The sequence below is a fragment of the Cetorhinus maximus genome, chromosome 1 (genome assembly GCF_964194155.1).
Source record: "Cetorhinus maximus chromosome 1, sCetMax3.hap1.1, whole genome shotgun sequence".
Taxonomy (NCBI): Eukaryota; Metazoa; Chordata; class Chondrichthyes; order Lamniformes; family Cetorhinidae; genus Cetorhinus; species Cetorhinus maximus.
The window spans coordinates 214542665-214563749 of record NC_135879.1 but is presented as its reverse complement, the minus strand read 5'-3'; the positions used below and the strand labels follow the sequence as shown (position 1 = coordinate 214563749).

At 43.5% G+C, this 21085-nt stretch overlaps 1 protein-coding gene across 2 annotated transcripts in view; it reads left to right on the top strand.

Annotated features, from left to right (window-relative positions):
- Positions 1-21085, top strand: part of katnal2 (katanin p60 subunit A-like 2) — a 91616-nt gene that overhangs the window by 20332 nt on the left and 50199 nt on the right. For both annotated transcript variants that reach the window (XM_078552851.1, XM_078552845.1), the window contains exon 5: positions 9110-9212. In XM_078552851.1, the coding sequence (XP_078408977.1) occupies positions 9110-9212 (103 nt within the window). The remainder of the gene's footprint in view (positions 1-9109; positions 9213-21085) is intronic.

Genomic DNA, 21085 nt, shown 5'->3' with positions numbered 1-21085 from the left:
TGAATGTACTCGAAAGAGTTACATCTTCCTAACTTTGAGGTGTCAGCTGTGGCTCAGTTCATAGCACCCTCACCTTTGAGTCAGAAGGTTGTGGGTTCATGTCCCACTCCAGGACTTGAACAAAAAAAAAGTCAAGAACTGTGAATGTACTCGAAAGAGTTACACTTACTCTATATCCTGAAATTATGTTCAGATTCAGAGGGGTAATGACAACAAATGCTAATAGTTTGTGGTCAAAAACCCTGCAAATTCTGGGCCCTAATGATACCCTTATCCAATAATTGCACTTAAGCATTCTTCAGCAGGAATATTGAAAAGCAATCAATAGTTAAAACCTTGGCCAATATGCATTCTCTTTACTTCAGACATGCCATGGCCAAATGTAATGTCCCATTATAGTATTACATGCTAGAGGCTGAATTTGAGATCACTTCCCCCCGCTCCCCCGTCCCCTGTCAGCATGTCCCAGTTCCACACTGGGCAGTGGTGTTACCAATTATTTACCAATTAACAGCGAGAGAAGCAGCGGGGCCATTAACAGTGAGAGAGTGCGAGAGGAGCAGTGGGGCCATTAACAGCAAGAAGTGCAAGAAGCAGTGTGGCCTTTAACATTGAGAGAGTGAGAGACCATTAAAGAGTGTGGAGAGCAGCTGTTTGGTGAGTAGGATTGGTGAGCATTTCTAGTCTTTAAAGTAAAAGTAAGGTCTTTAGTTTGTGTTTAGGTCGCTAGTCTTTTTTCTCTCTTATCAATACTGGTGTGTAAAAAAAAATTACAATAAAGTGGAAAGAGCAGGGGCTTCTTCAGGTGTAAAGAGCAGGGATACTAGAGTAATTAATTAAGTAATTAAATATAATACGATAGCGACGGCAGGACAGGTGATGTGTTGCTGTTGCAGCATGTGGGAGCTGCTGGACACCAAGGTAATCCAGAGTGATCACATCTGTAGTAAGTGTTTGTAGCTCGAGGAACTTCTGATCTGAGTTAAGGAGCTGGAGTCTGAGCTGCAGACATTGCGCCATGTCAGGGAGGGGGAAAGTCACCCTGCATACTTTGCTCCAGGAGGTGGTCACACCCCTCAGATTAGGTAATTCAAATTTGGTCTGTGATCAGGGACAGGAGGGTGTGACTGCAGGTGAAGCAGGTATGGGGACCCAGTGGGTAGTGTCCAAGGAGCCTTGGCCCCTGCAACTGTCCAACAATTTTGAAGTTCTTGCAAGCTGTGTGGACAAGAGCAGGGACTGCAGGGAGGATGAAAGAACTGACCACAGCACCGTGGTACAGGGAGCCATTCAAATGTGGGGGTTAAATAGGAACGTAGTAGTGGTAGGGGACAGTGTAATTAGGGGGATAGATACTGTTCTCTGCAGCCGTGAGTTTGAGTCCCGAAGGCTGTGTTGCCTGCCCGGTGCCAGGGTTAAGGACATCTCCTCAGGGCTAGAGAGGGAGGGGAGGAATCCAGTTGTCGTCGTCCACGTTGGTTCCAACAACATTGATAGGACTAGAAAGGAGGTTCTGCTGAAAGAATTTGAACAGTTAGGAGCTCAATTAAAAAGCAGAACCTCCAAGGTATTAATCTTGGGATTACTACCTGAGCCACAGGCAAACTAGCATAGTGTAAATAAAGTCAAGGAGTTAAATGTGCAGCTCAAAGATTGATGTGGGAGGAATGGGTTTCAGTTCATGGGGCACTGGCACCAGTGCTGGGGTAGAAAGGAATTGTTCCGGTGTGACGGGCTTCACTTGAACTGTGCTGGGACCAGTGTCCTGGCGAATCGAATAACTAGGGCTGTAGAGAGGGCTTTAAACTAAATAAAGTGAGGGAGGGTTCTGGAGAGACAAAAGTAGGCTAGCAAAGCAAAAGGATATGGCAGCATTGCAGGGCAGCTATTTAGATATTGATACCCAGAGTGTGAAAGGAAGGGACAGAGTGTACAAACATTAAAAAAAAGCAGCAAATAGGATCAAAGGGGGAAAAAATGGTTAAAAGGCAAAATTAATGGCTGTTTACTTAAATGCACATAGTATTCGGAACAAAATAAAATAATTAACGACACAAATAGAGGTCAATGAGTATGACCTTGTAGCCTTTACGGAGATGTGGTTACAAGGACATCAAAGCTGGAAACTAAATATTCAGGGGAATGTGACCTTTCAAAAGGACAGGCAGGAAAGAAAGGATAGTGGGGTAGCTTTGTTAGTACAAGATGGATTAAGTACGATAGCAAGAAATGATCTTGGATCGGAAGATGTAGAACCCATATGGGTGGAGGTAAGAAATAACAAGGGAAAGAAGACACTGGTGGGAGTAGTCTGTAGGCTCCCTAACAGTAGCTACACTGTAGGACAGAGAATAAATCAGGAAATAATGAGGGCATGTAAAAAGGCAGTACATTAATCTTCATGTAGATTGGGAAAATCAAATAGGCGGAGGTAGCCACGAGCAAGAATTCAGAGTGTATTCGAGACAGTTTCCTAGAACAATATGTTGTGGATCCAACAAGGGATCAAGCTATTTTGGATCTGGTAATGTGTATTGAGGCAGGTTTAATAAATTATCTCAGAGTAAAAGAACCCCTAGGAAACAGTGACCATAACATGATAGAATTTAGCATTCAGTTTGAGAGTGAGGAACTTGGGTTGGAAACTACTGTGCTAAACTTAAATAAGGGTAACTACAAAGGAATGAGGGCAGAGTTAGCTGGAGTGGACTGGGAAAGGAGTTTAGCAGAAAAGGTGGTTGATGAACAATGGCAGATGTTTAAGAAAATAGTTCATGCCTCACAACAAAGATATATCCCAGTGAGAATGAAGGATTCTAGGAAGGCATGAATCACAAAAAGCTAGTGTACAAGTTCAGCAGGTAATAGGGAAGGAAAATGGAATGTTGGCCTTTATTTCAAAGGGAATGGAGTATAAAAAGAGTGAAGTCTTGCTAAAACTATACAAGGTATTAGTTAGAACACAGCTAGAATACTGTGAACAGTTTTGGTTCCCTTATCTAAGGAAAGATATACTGGCGTTGGAGGCAGTCCAGAGCATGTTCACTAGGTTGATCCCTGGTATGGTGAGATTTTCTTCTGAGGAGAGGTTGAGTAGGTTGGGCCTGTACTCATTGGAGTTTGAGAAGTGACTTTATTGAAACATAGGGCAGAATTTTTCCATCAGTGAGCTGGGGGCGGGGCCCACTCACCGACATGAAAATGACGCGGGATGACGTCGGGGGCAACCCCCGACGTCATCCCGCCCCATTTAAATATTCAGGAAGGCGGGCGGACAGCGCGATCAGCTGTCCGCCTGCCGACCTGTCAATGGCCGTCCAACCTTAAGGCTGGTGGGCAGGCCAGGAGCCCCAGCGGGCTTCTGAAAAAACATGAAACCTTATCCACTGGCAGGATGAGGTTTCATGTCTGTTTTAAAAAAAGTTTAGTAAAGTTTTAGTGATATTTATTAACATGTCCCATCTCGTGTGACATTGTCACATGAGGGGGACATATTAATAATTTTTTTATTATTCCATTTTTGAAGTTTGAAACACTGTCAGTGACCTCCCTGAGACAGCACTTAGTCTCAGGGAGGTGTGTGCTCTTTCGCGCGCATGTGTGAAAAAGCGCACTCTGACAGTTGGGGAATCCGCCCCCCCCCCCCCCCCCCCCGCCCCGCACAGGAAGCGCATAGCGCTTCCCATTGGGCGGCCTGCTGGGTGGGCCTTAATTGGCCCACCCACTTAAAATAGCGGCGGGGCCTGTTTCAGTGGCGGCAATCGACTGCCCGCCCGCCCATCAAGGGCAAAATTCTGCCCATGGAAGATTCTTATGGGGCTTGACAGGGTAGATGCTGAGAGGTTATTTTCCCCTTGTGGGAGAGTCTAGGACCAGAGGGCATAATCTCAGAATAAGGGGCCGTCCATTTAAAACAGATGAGGAGGAATTTCTTCTCTTAGAGGGTAGTGAATCTGTGGAATTCTTTACCGTAGAGGCTGTGTCATTAAGTGTATTAAAGGCTGACATAGTCAGATTTTCAATCAGTAAGGGAGTCAAGGGTTATGGGGAAAAGGCAAGAAGGCAGAGTTGAGGATTATCACATCAGCCATCATCTCATTGAATGGCGGTACAGATTTGATGGGCCGAATGGCATATTTCTGCTCCTACGTCTTATGATCTTTTGGTCTTATTATTTATCAGGAGTCAAGAAGGTATTCAGAAAAACTGTCACAATTCTGAATACCAAATGCAGCATTTCTGTAGGGAATTCTGATGATTTATTGATTAATTCAATAATTTTTTAAAAATTCAATGATCACTGAAGTTTCTCTAATTATGATAAAAGCAAAATGTTGTGGATGCTGGAAATCTGAAATAAAATCAGAAAATGCTGGAAATACTCAGCAGGTCAAGCACTATCTGTGGAGGGAAGCAGAGTTAAAATTTCAGGTCGATGAGCTTCTCTAATTATGATCTTGACTGACAATTTCCTTGGTCCCGCTGCACCCCTGCAACTTTACTTGTTATTATCATTTATCCCTATATTTTAACCTTGGGTACACTGGGATTCAGCTCTTTGTGGACATAGTGAAGGTTTGACAGTATGCATCCAGTCCTTTGGAGTATGTGCCAGAAGGCAGGGGACACAACCCTTGCAATACATTTTTCCCCTCTGTCTTAGAGATGGGGCAGCTTGTGCAAGACTTTGTTTTTACATATGGAATTGATAGAATGTGAGATTAAATGTGTATATTCCCACTTTACATGAGTGCTCAATTGCTCAGTAACACCAAGCCATTATATGAACATATGGTTATAGGTTCTGTTGAAGTTTGCATATAGCTGTGTGCAGTTAAAGGAAATCATGCAATTAATTCTCACATCCAGGTCATACAGCAAGTAGGGAGATATGGGCCAACATATTGAGGTCGGTGAGCGGGGGGGCGGGGCCCGCTCGCCGACGTGGGATGACATCGGGCGGAACTCTTGACGTCACCCCGCAGCATTTCAATTTTCAGGTTGGTGGGAACGCAGCTGAATCAGCTGTGCACCCACCGAACTGTCAACGGCCAACTGAGGCCATTTAAAAAGTAACTGAGCTAGTTAATGGACCTGCCCGTCCAACCTTAAGGTTGGCGGGCAGGCCAGGAGCCCTGGTCGGCTTCAGAAAAAGCATGAAACCTCATCTACGGGCGGGATGAGGTTTCATATAGGTTTTCAAAAATTTAACAAAAGTTTGAATGAAAGTGATGGACATGTCCCAACTCATGTGACAGTGTCACATGAGGGGACGTCAGGGAAATATTAATTTTGTGCGTTGACCATTTTTGAATTTGGTGCCGATCTCCCTGAGGCAGCACTTAGCCTCAGGGAGATGAGTGTGCTCTTTCGCGCGCATGTGTGAAATAGCGCACTCCCAGCTGAGCGAATCCCACCCCCCCCCCTCCGGATAAGGAGCGCATAGTCTTAATTGGCCCGCCCATGTAAAATGGCAGCGCGCCCCCAATTGGGGGCGCCGATTGGAGGCGCGCCTGCACGCGCCCGCTCCTGCACTTCTCCCCCAATGGGGGGAAAATTCTTCCAATGGTGAAGGAGACTTTCAGGGGAGGGTTAAGTGAGCCACGTTATTTTAGTTTATATTTGCGTTTCTTCTTTCTTTTTGGACAAAATGTAATTCTAGAAGTGTTTATTTATGCTTTTTTATGGAATGCTGTAAGAACCCTGGGATTAGTACCCTGACAGAAGTATTCACCAAGGGTCTCTCAGATGAAACTTTAACACTTCACTTTAACTTCTCATCAAAGTACCATCTGGGCTTTGGCACTCAGTTTTGTCAAGGAGTTAATGATGCCTAAGTCTGGCTTACTGAACTTATGTCAACCAGTTATGTTCAAAAACTACTGATTAATTAATTCAATCATTCCAATCTATCTCCACTTGGAGAGGCAAGGTTTGATCAGGGATAGTCAGCATGGCTTTGTCAGAGGGAGGTCATGCCTAACAAATTTGATTGAATTTTTTGAGGAGGTGACCAGGTGTGTAGATGAGGGTAGTGCAGTTGATGTAGTTTACATGGATTTCAGCAAAGCCTTTGACAAGGTCCCACATGGGAGACTTATAAAGAAGGCAAATGCACATGGGATACAGGGTAATTTGATAAGGTGGATTCAAAATTGGCTTAGTTGTAGGAGACAGAGGGTGATGACAGAAGGTTGCTTTCATGACTGGAAGCCAGTGGCGTACCACAAGGATCTGTGCTGGGTCCCCTATTATGGCGGGGGGAGGGATTCCCCAGCTGTCATTTTGGTTCCTTCCGACGTCATCCCGTGTCATTTTCCCGTCGGTGAGCGGGCCCTGCCCCCAAATCGCCGACGGGAAAATTCAGGCATTTATGTTTTCCCCCTTTGCGAGCTCTGTGGACTTAGTGGCTTGCTTTCTGGCCCTGGTAGCAAATATTTTGTTTGTATTAGCCTTCATAGTTTAAGTAGCATTAGCCCTTTTTCCCAGCTTTCAGCCTGATTACCAACTCCAATGGAAGATATGTTTAAGGCAATTCTCAGGGTATTGCTCCTTCAGTATAACACCATGAATATTAAGTTGCTGTGGGGACAGTGGCATGGGATGCAGCCAGGCTGATAATGATAGAAACTGTCTGTCACACAATATTTACATTTTTGGGAACCCTCAGACACTGGCACTTGAGCTTCTAGTTTTCTGTCATTTCTAATTTTAGAAATCAAAGATTTAAAGTATTTTCCCACTTTGAAAAATATGCAAATAAATAATAAACCCTTTGAAAAACAAAATGGCAAAACATGTAAGAAGACAATTTAAATTGATAAGGTTACAATGTTTGACTGGAATTGTTTCTCTTTGTGTTTAAATGGACTTTGTTCTCTGTGATATGGAAGCTATATCTTTTCTACACTTTGTTCTCAAAGTAAAAATGACGTTAAAAACAACCCTCTTGCATTGATTTATTTACTGGATTTTATATAATCTTAATTATATAATACTAAGCTCATTATAAAATGGTGAATATTGCCACATAGGCCAGAGGTTGAAAGCAACAAAAGCTCTATTGAAAAATATAAAAATCTGCAAATATTAAAAGATACATACATATAATGTGTGAATGGCTTCAGATTATCAAACAAATTTTGTTTCTGAATGGTGAATTTCGCCTATTTAGTTTCTCAGATCTTCACTTACGAACTTGTGTGGCTCAAGCAGGGAATGAAACTAAATTTCCTAATTCTGGGAAGTGTAGCAGAGTGCTTGTGTTATGGGACTAGTAATCCAAAGAGCTGGAGTAATGATCTGGAGACGTTCAAATCCCACCATGGCAGCTGGGGAATTTAAATACAGTTAATTACATAAAGTCTGGAATTTTAGAAGGAAAGCTAGTATCAGTTAAAGTGACCATCTAACAACCGGATTATTGTAAATAAAACCAATCTGGTTCACTAACATCCTTTCTCTCTCTTCAAGTACCATTCCCTAAGACTGCATTGGCGATCATCGACTCCCATGTCAATACATGGTTACGCTTGTAAGGGTATGGAATTGGTTTGCCATTGCCTTCTGCAGGTTCTGGCTGACCAGGAGGCTTCCCCACTCTTACTGCGTGCCATAGGCATATTGGAAGGATTTGCAGATTGATAATCAACCTGTTTAGCACCTTCTGTGATCATTAAGTCCCGGCATGGAACTCAAACCCAGAGCTTCTGGCTCCGAGGAAGGGTCACTACCATTGCGCGACAAGACATCTTTTTAGGGAGGGAAATTTGCCATTCTTACCAGCCTTGCCTATGTGGGACTCCAGACCTCACAGCACCTCTTAACTGCCTCTGAAATGACATAGCACTCAGTTGTTGAGAAGACAGCTTGCTACCAACTTCTCGTGGACAAATAGGAATGGGCAATAAATTCTTGGCTTTGCTAGTGACATCCAAATTCTGTGAATGAGTTTGGAAAAAAAAATGTTTCTGTTTGGGCTAAACATATTTGGGCCAAGCAATAGATTGCAGAAGAACTTTTTCATGCTGTGTGCTTTCCATCCTTTACTTATCAAAACCAACACTCCTTTCAAATTCTTTTTATGTAGAGGTTTTCAAACTTTATAATGCTTCGTACACATTCTCACTTAACAAAAGGAAAGATGTCACCTGTGCAATGAGGCATATCTAAAAAAATGTATCATTGATTATACAGAGATCTACATGATTAAACAAAACATTTTTTTAGATAAACAAAATCAGCAATACAAACTATACTAGAGTTTTTTGAGAGTAAAGTGGTTCCTGTTGGAACGCGCAGAAGAAATAAATTACTTTCACATTTTGTGCATCAGTGGATTATTCCATATCGTCCCACCAAGCCTCTCATAATAGCATTGCAAATCCCTTGTACTTATAACTTAAAATCAATTTCCCATAGCATTGAGAATGGGGAGCAAGTCCAAGTGGGAAATTTTAACTCTTCCCTACTGGGCAAGAATGGAGCTGGAGGGCAGTTTAAATGGAGTGACCATGGTGTTGATCTTTGATCTTAGCATTGTTGATTTTGGAAGGCAAAGATGTGGTTGCTGGGCTCAGGCAGGAACCTCATGATAAATGCTAATCTGAAGGTTCTGACATTTTAATTAGGGTCTGTGCAGGGAAGCTAGCATAACTTTCTAGCTATAGTTTTTCAGTCAGGCTAAAGTAGTTTGTAAGCCAACAGGAAGAATGAAGAGGTTCTCCAAGATAAGTGTAAAACATTCCTTTTGTGTTTGTGCTCCTCTGGCTCTGCTAGGAAAATCACAGCTTCTATTGCTCGGATATCCCACGAATACCTCCCTGCCACTTATTTGCAATTAAGGCTGTGGAATTGGGAAAACCAGTAGTTATGTCATCACATCTGTCATGAAAATGTATATACATGTCAAGTTGACATAAATGTGGATATAGAATTTATAATGGAAAAGCTGATTTTTAAAAAGTGTGACAACAGGAACTAATTTGTGTCAACAGGAAATACACACTGATGTAAAATTTTTAATATATCCATGCATATATCCTACATCAGTCTATGCTGCATAACTTTTCTAAATTAAATATTCTACCGCATTCTTATTCAATTCTAGGACACTAAGCTATACTTCTAAGGCACTCCCTAAAATCTCCATGGTACAACGTCCATGTTCCAAAATTGGAATGAAAAAGACTGAGCAGAAAACTCAAAAACAGGTCAGTATCAGCAAATTTTGTTAACTGAAATGTGACCTGTAACATTTATAACTCAAAAGATTTAAATCTTTTAATTAGAGGCCTATAAGGTACCAGAAAATGCTCATGCCCAGGAAATGAGTGATACAGTATGTTTGAGTATTGCCTGTCTTTCTCTTCTAGAGCTTGGGTTTGGATTCAACTTGTATAACTATAATGATCTTCCACTGATGATGTGAGAAGTCAAAACACAATTGGGAGCGCAAAGATGAATTATGAACTTAAATTATGAAGGGACGTTAAACAAAATAGCAACTATTCGACTATACATAACTACAAGGAAAATTAGGATAGGAATAAGGCTACTAAGGTCAAAATAAAATCACAGGCAGCAATAGTGTAATGGCAGAAATATTCAATAGTTATTCTGCTTCAGTATTTACCAGGAAGATGGATCAGGTGGACAAGACATCAGAATTTGAGAAATTATATAACTGCTGAACTCCAGAGGTCAGGTGAGAGTGACTGCCCTTGACATCAAGGCAGCATTTGACCGAGTGTGGCATCAAGGAGCCCTAGCAAAACTGGAATCAATGGGAATCAGGGGGAAAACTCTCCGCTGGTTGGAGTCATACCTACCGCAAAGGAAGATGGTTGTGCTTGTTGGAGGTCAGTTATCTCAGTTCCAGGAACATTACTGCAGGAGTTCCTCAGGGTAGTGTCCTGGGTCCAACCTTCTTCAGCTGCTTTTTTTTGTTCATTCACAGGATGTGGGTTCGCTGACTGGGCCAGCATTTATTGCTCATCCCTTGTTGCCCTTGAGAAGGTGGTGGTGAACTGCCTTCTTGAACTGCTGAAGTCCATGTGGTGTAGTACACCCACAGTGCTGTTAGGAAGGGAGTTCCAGGTTTTTGACCCAGCGACAGTTAAGGAACGGCAATATATTTCCAAGTCAGGATGGTGAATGACTTGGAGGGGAACTTCCAGGTGGTGGTGTTCCCATCTACCTGCTGCTCTTGTCCTTCTAGATGGTGGTGGTCGTGGGTTTGAAAGGTGCCATGAAGCCTTGGTGAATTCCTGAAGTGCATCTTGTAGATGGCACACACTGCTGCTACTGTATGTCGGTGGTGGAGAGAGTGAATGTTTGTGGATGTGGTGCCAATCAAGCGGGCTGCTTTGTCCTGGATGGTGTCAAGTTTCTTGATTGTTTTGGAGCTGCAGTCATCTAGGCAAGTGGGGAGTATCCTGCCACACTCCTGACTTGTGCCTTGTAGATGGTGGACAGGCTTTGGGGAGTCAGGAGGTGAGTTACTCACTGCAGGATTCCTAGCCTCTGACCTGCTCTTGTAGTCACAGTATTTATATGGCTGGTCCAGTTCAGATTCTGGTCAATGGTAACCCCACCAGGATATTGATAGTGGGGGATAGTGGTAATGCCTTTGAACATCAAGGGGTGATGGTCAGCTCTCTTGTTGGAGTTGGTCATTGCCTGGCACTTGTGTGGCATGAATGTTACTTGCCACTTGTCAGCCCAAGCCTGGATGTTGCCCAGCTCTTGTTGCATTTGGATGTGGACTGCTTCAGTACCTGAGGAGTCACGAATGGTGCTGAACATTGCGCAATCATCAGTGAATATCCCCACTTCTGACATTATGATGGAAGGGAGGTCATTGATGAGCAGCTGAAGATGGTTGGGTCTAGGACACTACCCTGAGGAACTCCTGCAGTGATGACCTGGCACTGGACCTGGACCTAGAGCTGAGATGACTGACCTCCATCGACCACAACCATCTTCCTTTATGTTACGTACTACTCCAACCAGTTTTACCTTCAGCCTTATCTTTTGCACTGATGTACTGGGCTTCACCCATCATAGAAACATAGAAAATAGGAGCAGGAGTAGGCCATTCGGCCCTTCAAGTCTGCTCTGCCATTCATCATGATCATGACTGATCATCCAACTCAATAGCCTGCTCCTGCTTTTTCTCCATATCCTTTGATCCCTTTCTCCCCTAGAGCAATATCTAACTCCTTGAAAACATACAATGTTTTGGCCTCAACTACTTTCTGTGGTAGCGAATTCCACAGGCTCACCACTCTCTGGGTGAAGAAATTTCACGTCATCTCAGTCCTAAATGGTCTACCCCGTATCCTCAGACTGTGACCCCTGGTTCTGGACCCCCCCACCATCGGGGACATCCTGTTAGAATTTTACAGGTTTCTACGAGATCCCCCCTCATTCTTCTGAACTCCAGCTAATATAATCCTAACTGACTCAATCTCTCCTGATATGTCAGTCCTGCCATCCCAGGAATCAGTCTGGTAAACCTTTGCTGCACTCCCTCTATAGCAAGAACATCCTTCCTCGGATAAGGAGACCAAAACCGCACACAATATTCCAGGTGTGGTCTCACCAAAGCCCTGTATAATTGCAGCAAGACATTCCTGCTCCTGTATTCGAATCCTCTCGCTATGAAGGCCAACATACCATTTGCCTTCTTTACCATCTGCTACACCTGCATGCTTACCTTTAGAGACTGGTGTATGAGGACACCCAGGTCTCATTAACATTCCCTTCTCTCAATTTATAGCCATTCAGATAATAATCTGCCTTCCTGTTTTTGCTACCAAAGTGGATAACCTCACATTTATCCACATTATACTGCATTTGCCCACTCATTCAGCTTGTCCAAATCACACTGAAGCATCTCTGCATCCTCCTCACAGCTTACCCTCCCACCCAGCTTTGTGTGATCTGCAAATTTGGAGATATTACATTTAGCTCCCTCATCTAAATCATTAAAATATATTGTGAATAGCTGGGGTCCCAGCACTGATTACTGCGGTACCCCACAGTACTGCCCGCCATTCGGAAAAAGACCTGTTTATTCCTACTCTTTGTTTCCTGTCTGCCAACCAGTTTTCTAACCATCTCAACACACTACCCCCAATCCCATGTGCTTTAATTTTACACGCTAATCTCTTATGTGGGACTTTGTCGAAAGCCTTCTGAAAGTCCAAATAAACCACATCCGCTGGCTCCCCCTCATCAACTCTACTAGTTACATCCTTGAAAAATTCCAATAGATTTGTCAAGCATGATTTCCCTTTCTTAAATCCATGCTGACTCTGTCCGATTCTGCCACTGTTTTCCATGTGCTCAGCTAGTAAATCTTTTATAATGGACTCCAGAATTTTCCTCACTACCGACATCAGGCTGACTGGTCTATAATTCCCTGTTTTCTCTCTACCTCCCTTTTTAAATCGTGGGGTTACATTAGCTACCTTCCAATCTGTAGGAACTGTTCCAGAGTCTATAGAATCTTGGAAGATGACCACCAATGCATCCACTATTTCTAGGGCCACTTCCTTAAATACTCTGGGATGTAGATTATCAGACCCTGGGGATTTATCGGCCTTCAATCCCATCAATTTCCCCAACACCATTTCCCTACGAGCACAACTAGATTGTCAATTATTCCTTTCTCATTACACAATACCCAGTCTAGGATGGCCTGTTCTCCAGTTGGTTCCTCAAAGTATTGGTCCGAAAGCCATCCTGTGTACACTCCAGGAATTCCTCCTCTACGGTATTGTTACTAATATGATTTACCCAATCTTTATGCAAATTAAAGTCACCCATAATTACAGATGTTCCTTTATTGCATGCATCTCTAATTTCCTGTTTAATGCCATTCCCAACATCACCACTACAGTTTGGGGGTCTATATACATCCCCCACTAACGTTTTTTGCCCCTTAGTGTTTCTCAGCTCTACCCGTACAGATTCCACATCGTCGGAACTAATATCTTTCCTCACTATTGTGTTAATTTCCTCTTTAACCAGCAGTGCAACTCCACCGCCTTTTCCTTTTTGTCTGTCCTTCCTAAATACTGAATACCCCTGGATGTTCAGTTCCCATCCCTGGTCACCCTGCAGCCATGTCTCCGATATCCCGACTATATCATACCTATTTACATCTATTTGCGTGGTTAATTCACTTTATTGTGAATGCTCCTTGCATTAAGGCACAAAGCCTTAAGGCTTGTCTTTTTAACATTACTTGTCCCGTTCCCACTATTTTTCACTGAGGCCCTGTTTGATTCTTGCCCTTGATTTCTCTGCCTATCACTTTTCTTATTCTCCTTTCTGTCTTTTGTTCTTGTCCTTGATTCCCCTTCCTCTGACTCCATGCATAGGTTCCCATCCCCCTGCCATTTTAGTTTAAACCCTCCCCAACTACTCTAGCAAACGTTCCCCCTAGGACATCAGTCCCGGTCCTGCCCAGGTGTAACCCGTCCAGTTTGTACTGGTCCCACCTCCCCCAGAACTGGTCCCAATGTCCCAGGAATCTGAATCCCTCCCCTTCACACCATCTCTTCAGCCACGTATTCATCTGATATATCCTGCTATTTCTACTCTGACTAGCACGTGGCACTGGTAGTAATCCTGAGATCACTACCTTTTGAGGTCTTACTTTCCAACTTACTTCCTAACTCCCTATGTTCTGCTTTTAGGACCTCATCCCTTGTTTTACCTATGCCGTTTGTACTGATAATACCACGACCACTGGCTGTTCACCCTCCCCCTTCAGAATATCCTGTAGCCGCTCTGAGACATCCTTGACCCTAGCACCAGGGAGGCAATACCATCCTGGAGTCTCGTTTGCGGCCACAGAAATGCCTATGTATTCCCCTTACAATTGAATCCCCTGTAACTATTGCATTCCCACACTTTTTACTCCTCCGCTGTGCAGCAGAGCCAACCGTGGTGCAACGAATGTGGCTGTTGCTGCTTTCCCCGGAGAGGCCATTCCCCTCAACAGTATCCAAAGCGGTATATCTGTTTTGCAGGGGAATAGCCACAGGAGATTCCTGCACTGCTTGCCTAGTCCTCTTGCTCTGCCTGGTGGTCAACCATTCCCTTCCTGCCTGTGGACTCTTAGCATGTGGTGTGACCACCTCTTTATACCCTCTGAAACCCAGGCTTCCAGGAGCTGCAACTGGACACACTTCCTGCACACGTGCTGGCCCCGGGCACTGGAAATGTTCCCGGCTTCCTACATAGAGCAGGAGAAGCACAACATGGCTTTGAGCTCTCCTGCCAGGACTTATCCTTTTTAAATTAAATTAAACCTTTTGGAAGATATTTAATATCAAATAATATCAATTACTCTAGGGCCCTTCTTCCCTGCTTCTTGTTGTTACAGAATATATCCCTTACAAATGATGAACCACAAAATAAGACCTTAAAAACTATAAGCGATAAAAGTAGTAAATACTTGCCCGACCATACTCACAGTACTCGAAGGATCACCGAACTTCCAAAGCAGCAATCCAGTGCAGACTGTGATGCTGACTGCATGACACACCTCGCAGAATGCTTCACCGTGATGTTGACTGCAGGACACTCTTCCCAGACTTGGGACTGTTCCGTCATGAACAGATGCATCCGCGGCAGGTAGGTTGGTGAGGATGAGGTCAAGTGTGTTTTTCCCTCTTGTTGGATCCCTTACCACCTGCCGCAGACCCAGTCTAGCAGCTATGTCCTTTAGGACTCAGCCAGCTTGGTCAGTAGTGGCACTACCAAGCCACTCTTGGTGATGGACGTTGAAGTCCCCTATCCAGAGTACATTCTGTGCCCTTGCCACCCTCAGTGCTTCCTCCAAGTGATGTTCAACATGGAGGAGCATTGATTCATTAGTTGAGGGAGGGCAGTATATGGTAATCAGCAGGAAGATTCCTTGCCCATGTTTGACCTGAAGTCATGAGCCTTCATGGGGTCCAGAGTCGATGTTGAGGACTCCTAGGGCAACTCCCTCTGAACATCTTGCTTTATCGATAACTTTCCTTCCATCATAAGGTCAGAAGTGAGGATGTTCGCTGATGATTGCACAATGTTCAGCACCATTCATGACTCCTCAGATACTGAAGCAGTCCAAATGCAGCAAGACTTGGACAATATCCAGGCTTGGGCTGATGAGTGATAAGTAGCGTTCACACCACACAAATGCCGGCGAGAAAGAATATAAGCATCGTTCCTTAATATTCAATGGCATGACCATTGCTGAATCCCCCACTATCAACATCCTGGGGGGTTACCATTTTTTCTTTTTATTTGTTCATGGGATGTGGGCATCGCTGGCTAGGCCAACATTTCTTGCCCATCCCTAATTGCCCCTCGTTCAGAGGGCATTTTTAAGAGTCAACCACATTGCTTTGGATCTGGAGTCACATGTAGGCCAGACCAGGTAAGGATGTCAGATTTCCTTCCCCAAAGGGCATTAATGAACCAGCTGGGTTTTTACAACAATCAGCAATGGTTTCATGGTGATCATCAGACTTTTAATTCTAGACCTTTTATTGAATTCAAATTTTATCATCTGCTGTGGTGGGATTCTAACCCGGGTCCCCGTAAGCATTACCTTGGGTCTTTGGAATACTAGTGCAGTGGCAGTGACAATACCCATACCACTATGCCACTGCCTCCCAACCAGACCAGAAACTGAACTGGACTACCCATATAAATACTGTGGCTACAAGAGCAGGTCAGAGGCCAGGAATCCTGTGATGAGTAACTCACCTCCTGACTCCCCAAAGTCTGTCCACCATCTACAAGACATAAATCAGGAGCGTGATGGAATACTCTCCACTTGCTTGGATGAGTGCAGCTCTAAAAACACTCAAGAAGCTTGACACCATTCAGGACAAAGCAACTCACTTTATTGGCACCACATCCACAAACATCCACTCCCTCCACCACCGATGAACAGTAGCAGCAGTGTGTACCGTGTACAAGATGCACTGCAGGAACTCACCAAGGCTCCTTAGGCAACATCTTCCAAACCCACGACCACTATCATCTAGAAGGACAAGGACAGCAGACACATGGGAACACCACCATCTCAAAGTTTCCCTCCAAGCTACTCACCATCCTGAATTGGAAATATATTGCCATTCCTTCCCTGTCACTGAGTCAAAATCCTGTAACTCCCTCCCTAATAGCACTGTGGGTGTACCTATACCACAGAAACTGCAGCTGTTCAAGAAGGCAGCTCACCACTACCTTCTCAAGGGCAATTAGGGATGGGCAATAATTGCTGTCCTAACCAGCAATCCCCACATCCCATAAATGAATAAAAAAATAAATAAACAAAATTGAAAAACGAGAAATATTAAACAAACTGATCAAACTTAGAGGATGAAACTCATATTCTGGATGTTTAAAAGAATCTGAGGATGAGCTATTATATATATATATATATATATATATATTTAGTAATTTGTTTAAAAAAGATGTAGTGCCAGAGGACTGGCAGATAGCTAATGTTATACTATACTTAAAAGGGAGATAGAACATGTCCAGGGACTATAGAGTAGCCAGCTTAATATTGGTGGTAATAAAAATAATGGAATCTACTAAAAGAGAAAATAGAATACCATATGAAAAGCAAAAATTCAATAATGATGAAGAGTCAACATGGATTTCAAAAGGGAAAACCTTAGAAACATGGAGAGATTTACAGCATAGAAAGAGGCCATTCTTGTTTGACCAACTTCATTGAATTCTGGAAGAGCTAACAGTGTTGACAAGTGTAACGTAGTAGATGTATTATAACCTAAATTTCAAAAATGTTTTTGATAAGATGCTACATGACAGACTAATGAATAAGGTCAGAGCATGCGGAATCAGGGACATATAGCAGAATGGCTAGCTAGCTGCAAAATAGAAAGCAGAGAATATAGGGAAAGCTATTCAGAGTGGCAGAAGATGAGGAATGGGGACTCACAGGAATCGGTGCTCGGACCACCGTTCACAATTTATATTAATAATTTGGACTTTGGAATCAGAAACTCAATTTCTAAATTTGTGGACAACATCAAATTGGGAGGAATAGTTGGGAGGGCTGCTACAAATTACAAGATTTAATAAATTGCAGAATGGGCTTCTGATTGACAAATGAGTTTCAACATAGATAAATGTGAGGTATTACATTTGGTATGAAGAATCAAGAGGCCACATATAATATGGAAAATAAGTATCTTAATTGGGCAGAGGAGTAAAGAGTCCGCACACCCAAATCACTAAACGCTAAATATTGTGACACCTGTCAATAAGGCCATAACAAAAGCAAACCAAGCAGTAAGGTTCATTTCCAGAGGGATAGAATTGAAAAGTAAAATTTCTTTTATACAAAGCTTGTATTTGGTGTTGGTTAAATCGCACATGGAATACTATGTACAGTTCTGGTTGCTGTATTATAAAAAGGATAAAGAGACACTGGATAGAGGGGAAAAAAATTACAGGGACAATACGTGAACTGTGAGGTAATAGTGTTATGGCTGAGCTGATGGTAAATGCTGAGCTGCTCAAATCCCAAAGAGAAACTTGAAACAACTGCCACAACTGTTTTGCGATTTGTATAAATTTCGAAGTGCCTTGAATTCGGTAGTAATAAGACCACCTTCTTACAAAACTAAATTAAACCTTTATTAATAGAAGAAATTATTTTAAGTTCATACATAGATCTACAAACTTCTACTATGATAACTTCTAAATCCCGTAGTTAATCTAACTCCCAGTTGCACTTTCGTTAAGGCAACAGTAAAATACATAGGGCAGAATTTTTCCATCGGCGAGCTGGGGAGAGGGCCCGCTTGCCGACACGGGATGACGTCGGGGGGAACGAAATGAAACTGGGGGCAAGGACAGCTTTGAGATAGGGTGAGTTGGTGCTGCTGGAGGTCGAGTGTGTTCATATGGCGGCGCATGGCACTGAATGTGGATCTCAGGATGCGGCGAGAACAGCAGTCCGAGGAGTGTTGTATGTCCCGGAGATACCTATAATCCTGGATGGATTCGAAACATGAGGGATGGAACTTCAGTTGGAATCCACGTGGGGTAAGTCGGAGACAGAGACAGCCACTGAGGAAGGAAATATGGCTGTGAAAGCCAGTTTTAGTAAACACCTTGTCAAACACCAGGAGGGAAATGGACAGCAATGAAGGTGAACAGGGCAAAAGAGATAAGCAGAAACCCTGTCGGAGAGAAGAGCAGTGCTTCTTCAAGATAGGCATTCCTGGAAGAGAAGTGGCAGTCAATTAAACACTAAGATAAAAGCAAAATACTACAGATGCTGGAAATCTGAAGCAAAAACAAAAATTGCTGGAAAAACGCAGCAGGTCTGACAGCATACTGGCTGTATCACCACCATCAATGCCCCTTTGACCTTTTGTTTATGCCATCTTTTGCAATCTCTCCTTTGCCTCCACCTATCACTGGCCTTCTATCCAGCTTCACCTGTCCCACCCCCCTTAAACAGTATATATTTCACCACATTTTTACATCTCTTGAGTTCTAAGGAAGCGTCGTATGGACTCGAAACATTAACTCTGACTTTCTCTCCACGGATGCTGTCAGACCTGCTGAGTTTTTCCAGCAATTTTTGTTATTGCTCAGATACTACTCATTTGACACTAATTTTGGTCAAAAGTTTTGAACAGGCTGTAGCCTGTCTGCCTGCAAGGAGTTATATTACAAAGCCACTTGGTGGCAGTGCAGGAATGTGTTTGTATTTGGTGCAGAATTGCAGGTATTAACTGGATTATAATGCTTCTTCATAGTTAACTAGTTGAAATTTAAGTGCTCAATGCACTTGATTTATATAGCCACCTTTCTCCAAAAGCCACCTCTCTTAATGTCATTTTACTCTGAGCCATGGTGCAACTGCCAGTGTACGCTCCCACATTGATCTTTACTTAGAATTTCCTCCATTTGCTCATCAAAGAAATTCTGAATCCCCTTGTCCCAAGCTAAGGTTGCCAAATCTGGTTGGCGCTAAACCTGGGCGTTAGACCACATGATATTCTGCCGCATGACATTTGCTGCAGTCTGCAAATGCCTCCCTTTACTACTCCTGCTACTTCTCCATCCTTGATTATTCAGTCGCGAGAAGGCAGACTCAAAGTACCAAAAAAGAATTGAACCCTGCGCTATTGCTGTTATTCTGAACCACATACGCTCGTCATCTAGCCAACTGAGTTAACCAGCCCCCAATCTCCCTTTACAGTAAGTCCCCGCTTAATGTTGTAGTTGCGTTGTAGAAATGTTAAACGAATCAGATTTTCCAATTACAACCAATTTAACAGCTGCAGTTAGGTTCTGTAGGAACTTTCGCATCAGAAAAAAGCATTAAAACATTATACCCTGTAAATTGAAATACTTTACATTTCCAATTTCTTAATTCATAAATTAAATAACGTTTAAAATAAAATAAATGTAAAAATATTAAAGAAAAATGCTAATTCTTACTATTTCCCTTCCACTCGCTGCCCCTACAGTTCGCTGCCTCTCTTACTCGCTAACCCTGTGGCTCACTGCTCCTTGACCCTGTGGCTCATCGCCCACCTCTCCAGCCGCTCAGCCTGTCGCCTCTTCGAACCTCCGGCCACCTCCCCAAACCTCCAGCTCGCTGCTTCTCCCAATCTCCACACATCCTGCTCCCTGACTCCCCCAATCGTGTCCCTCACACTTGTTGCTTCCTTCTCCCAAGCCCTTGCTGTGAGTGAGGGCTCCGGAGATGAGTGGCAAGAGGCAGTGAGTGCAGCCTTGGAGCAAGAGCAGCCTTGGAGCAAGAACAGCTTTGAGTTGCAGGGTTGCGAAGGTAAACTGCAAGCTGGCGGATCGGCGAGTGGGAGGGTTGGTCGCGACCGAGGGCCACTGAGACGGCGTAAGAGGGTAGGGTCAGTGGTGAGAGCACACGTCAGCAACAAGAGGGAAAGTCGGCAGCAATTGGGAGGGTTAGAGAATGGGAGAGGTCACTCTAAAATGGTGCCAAACAAATCATGCAACCCTACGTCAGATCTGGCGCAAAACAATATTAAAATGAAACTCCCAATGCTAATTGCGAATACCGGCTCCATTAACTGCACAACGTTAAAGTGAAACTACATAAAAGGGGGCAACTTAAAGCGGGACTTACTGTGCTTAACAGCATACTAATTGTTCTCTCAAATTCACACAGCAAGTTGCAGGGAGACAAGCAAGTAAATTGTAATCTGAAGGATGTAAATACACAGGGTGGCATTCCACCTGCTCAGATCAATGTGATTGTGTAGTGATGTCAGTCCATTATCTCTTGGCATCATCAGGAGAGAGGCAGGCATATGCTATTGTGTTTAAGATGCATGTACAGGCAGCGAGCGCACAAGATGTCTTCTCTGATTGGCAGGATGTGACATGGTGTTTCCCAGGGATCTGTACTGGGGCCTCAGCTTTTCACCATATATGTTAATGACTTGGATGAAAAACAGAGTTGTCTCGCCAAGTTTGAAGTTAGTTCAGAGGCACCATAAGTTGTGTGGAATTGTGTTTAAGAAATAAGCATTTCCTGATGCAAAATGGAAAAAAAGTTAGCTTTACGAGTTTAAATAGAATGTATTATTTTATCCTTGTTAAACCCTGTTTTGTCAAATAGTTATTTCTTCAGAGCGCAACTTGGAATAGATTGAGTTAACCTGGGGGAGAATTTTATCCCCGTTGGGGGGGTTGGGTGGGTGCGGGTGTGCACGCAGTAGATCGCTGCCCATGATCGGCTGCGCGCTGCCATTTTACGTGGGCGGGCCTCAACGTCAGACCACATTACTAGAGATCTTTGATGTTGCTATGCCTATGTGAGAGAGAGTGCTAATGCAAAAACATTCAGTGGGCTGAGTGCTCCCTGTGCGGGCAGGGGGAGTAGGCTGAGTCGGGGCCTGCGCTCTTTTGCGCATGTGCGCAAAAGAGCCCATAAATCTCCCTGAAGGTATCACGGAGATCAATTTGATTATTAAAAATTTTAATAAAGACAAAAAAAATTTTTTTAAGACATGTCTCCTCATGTGACAGTGTCACA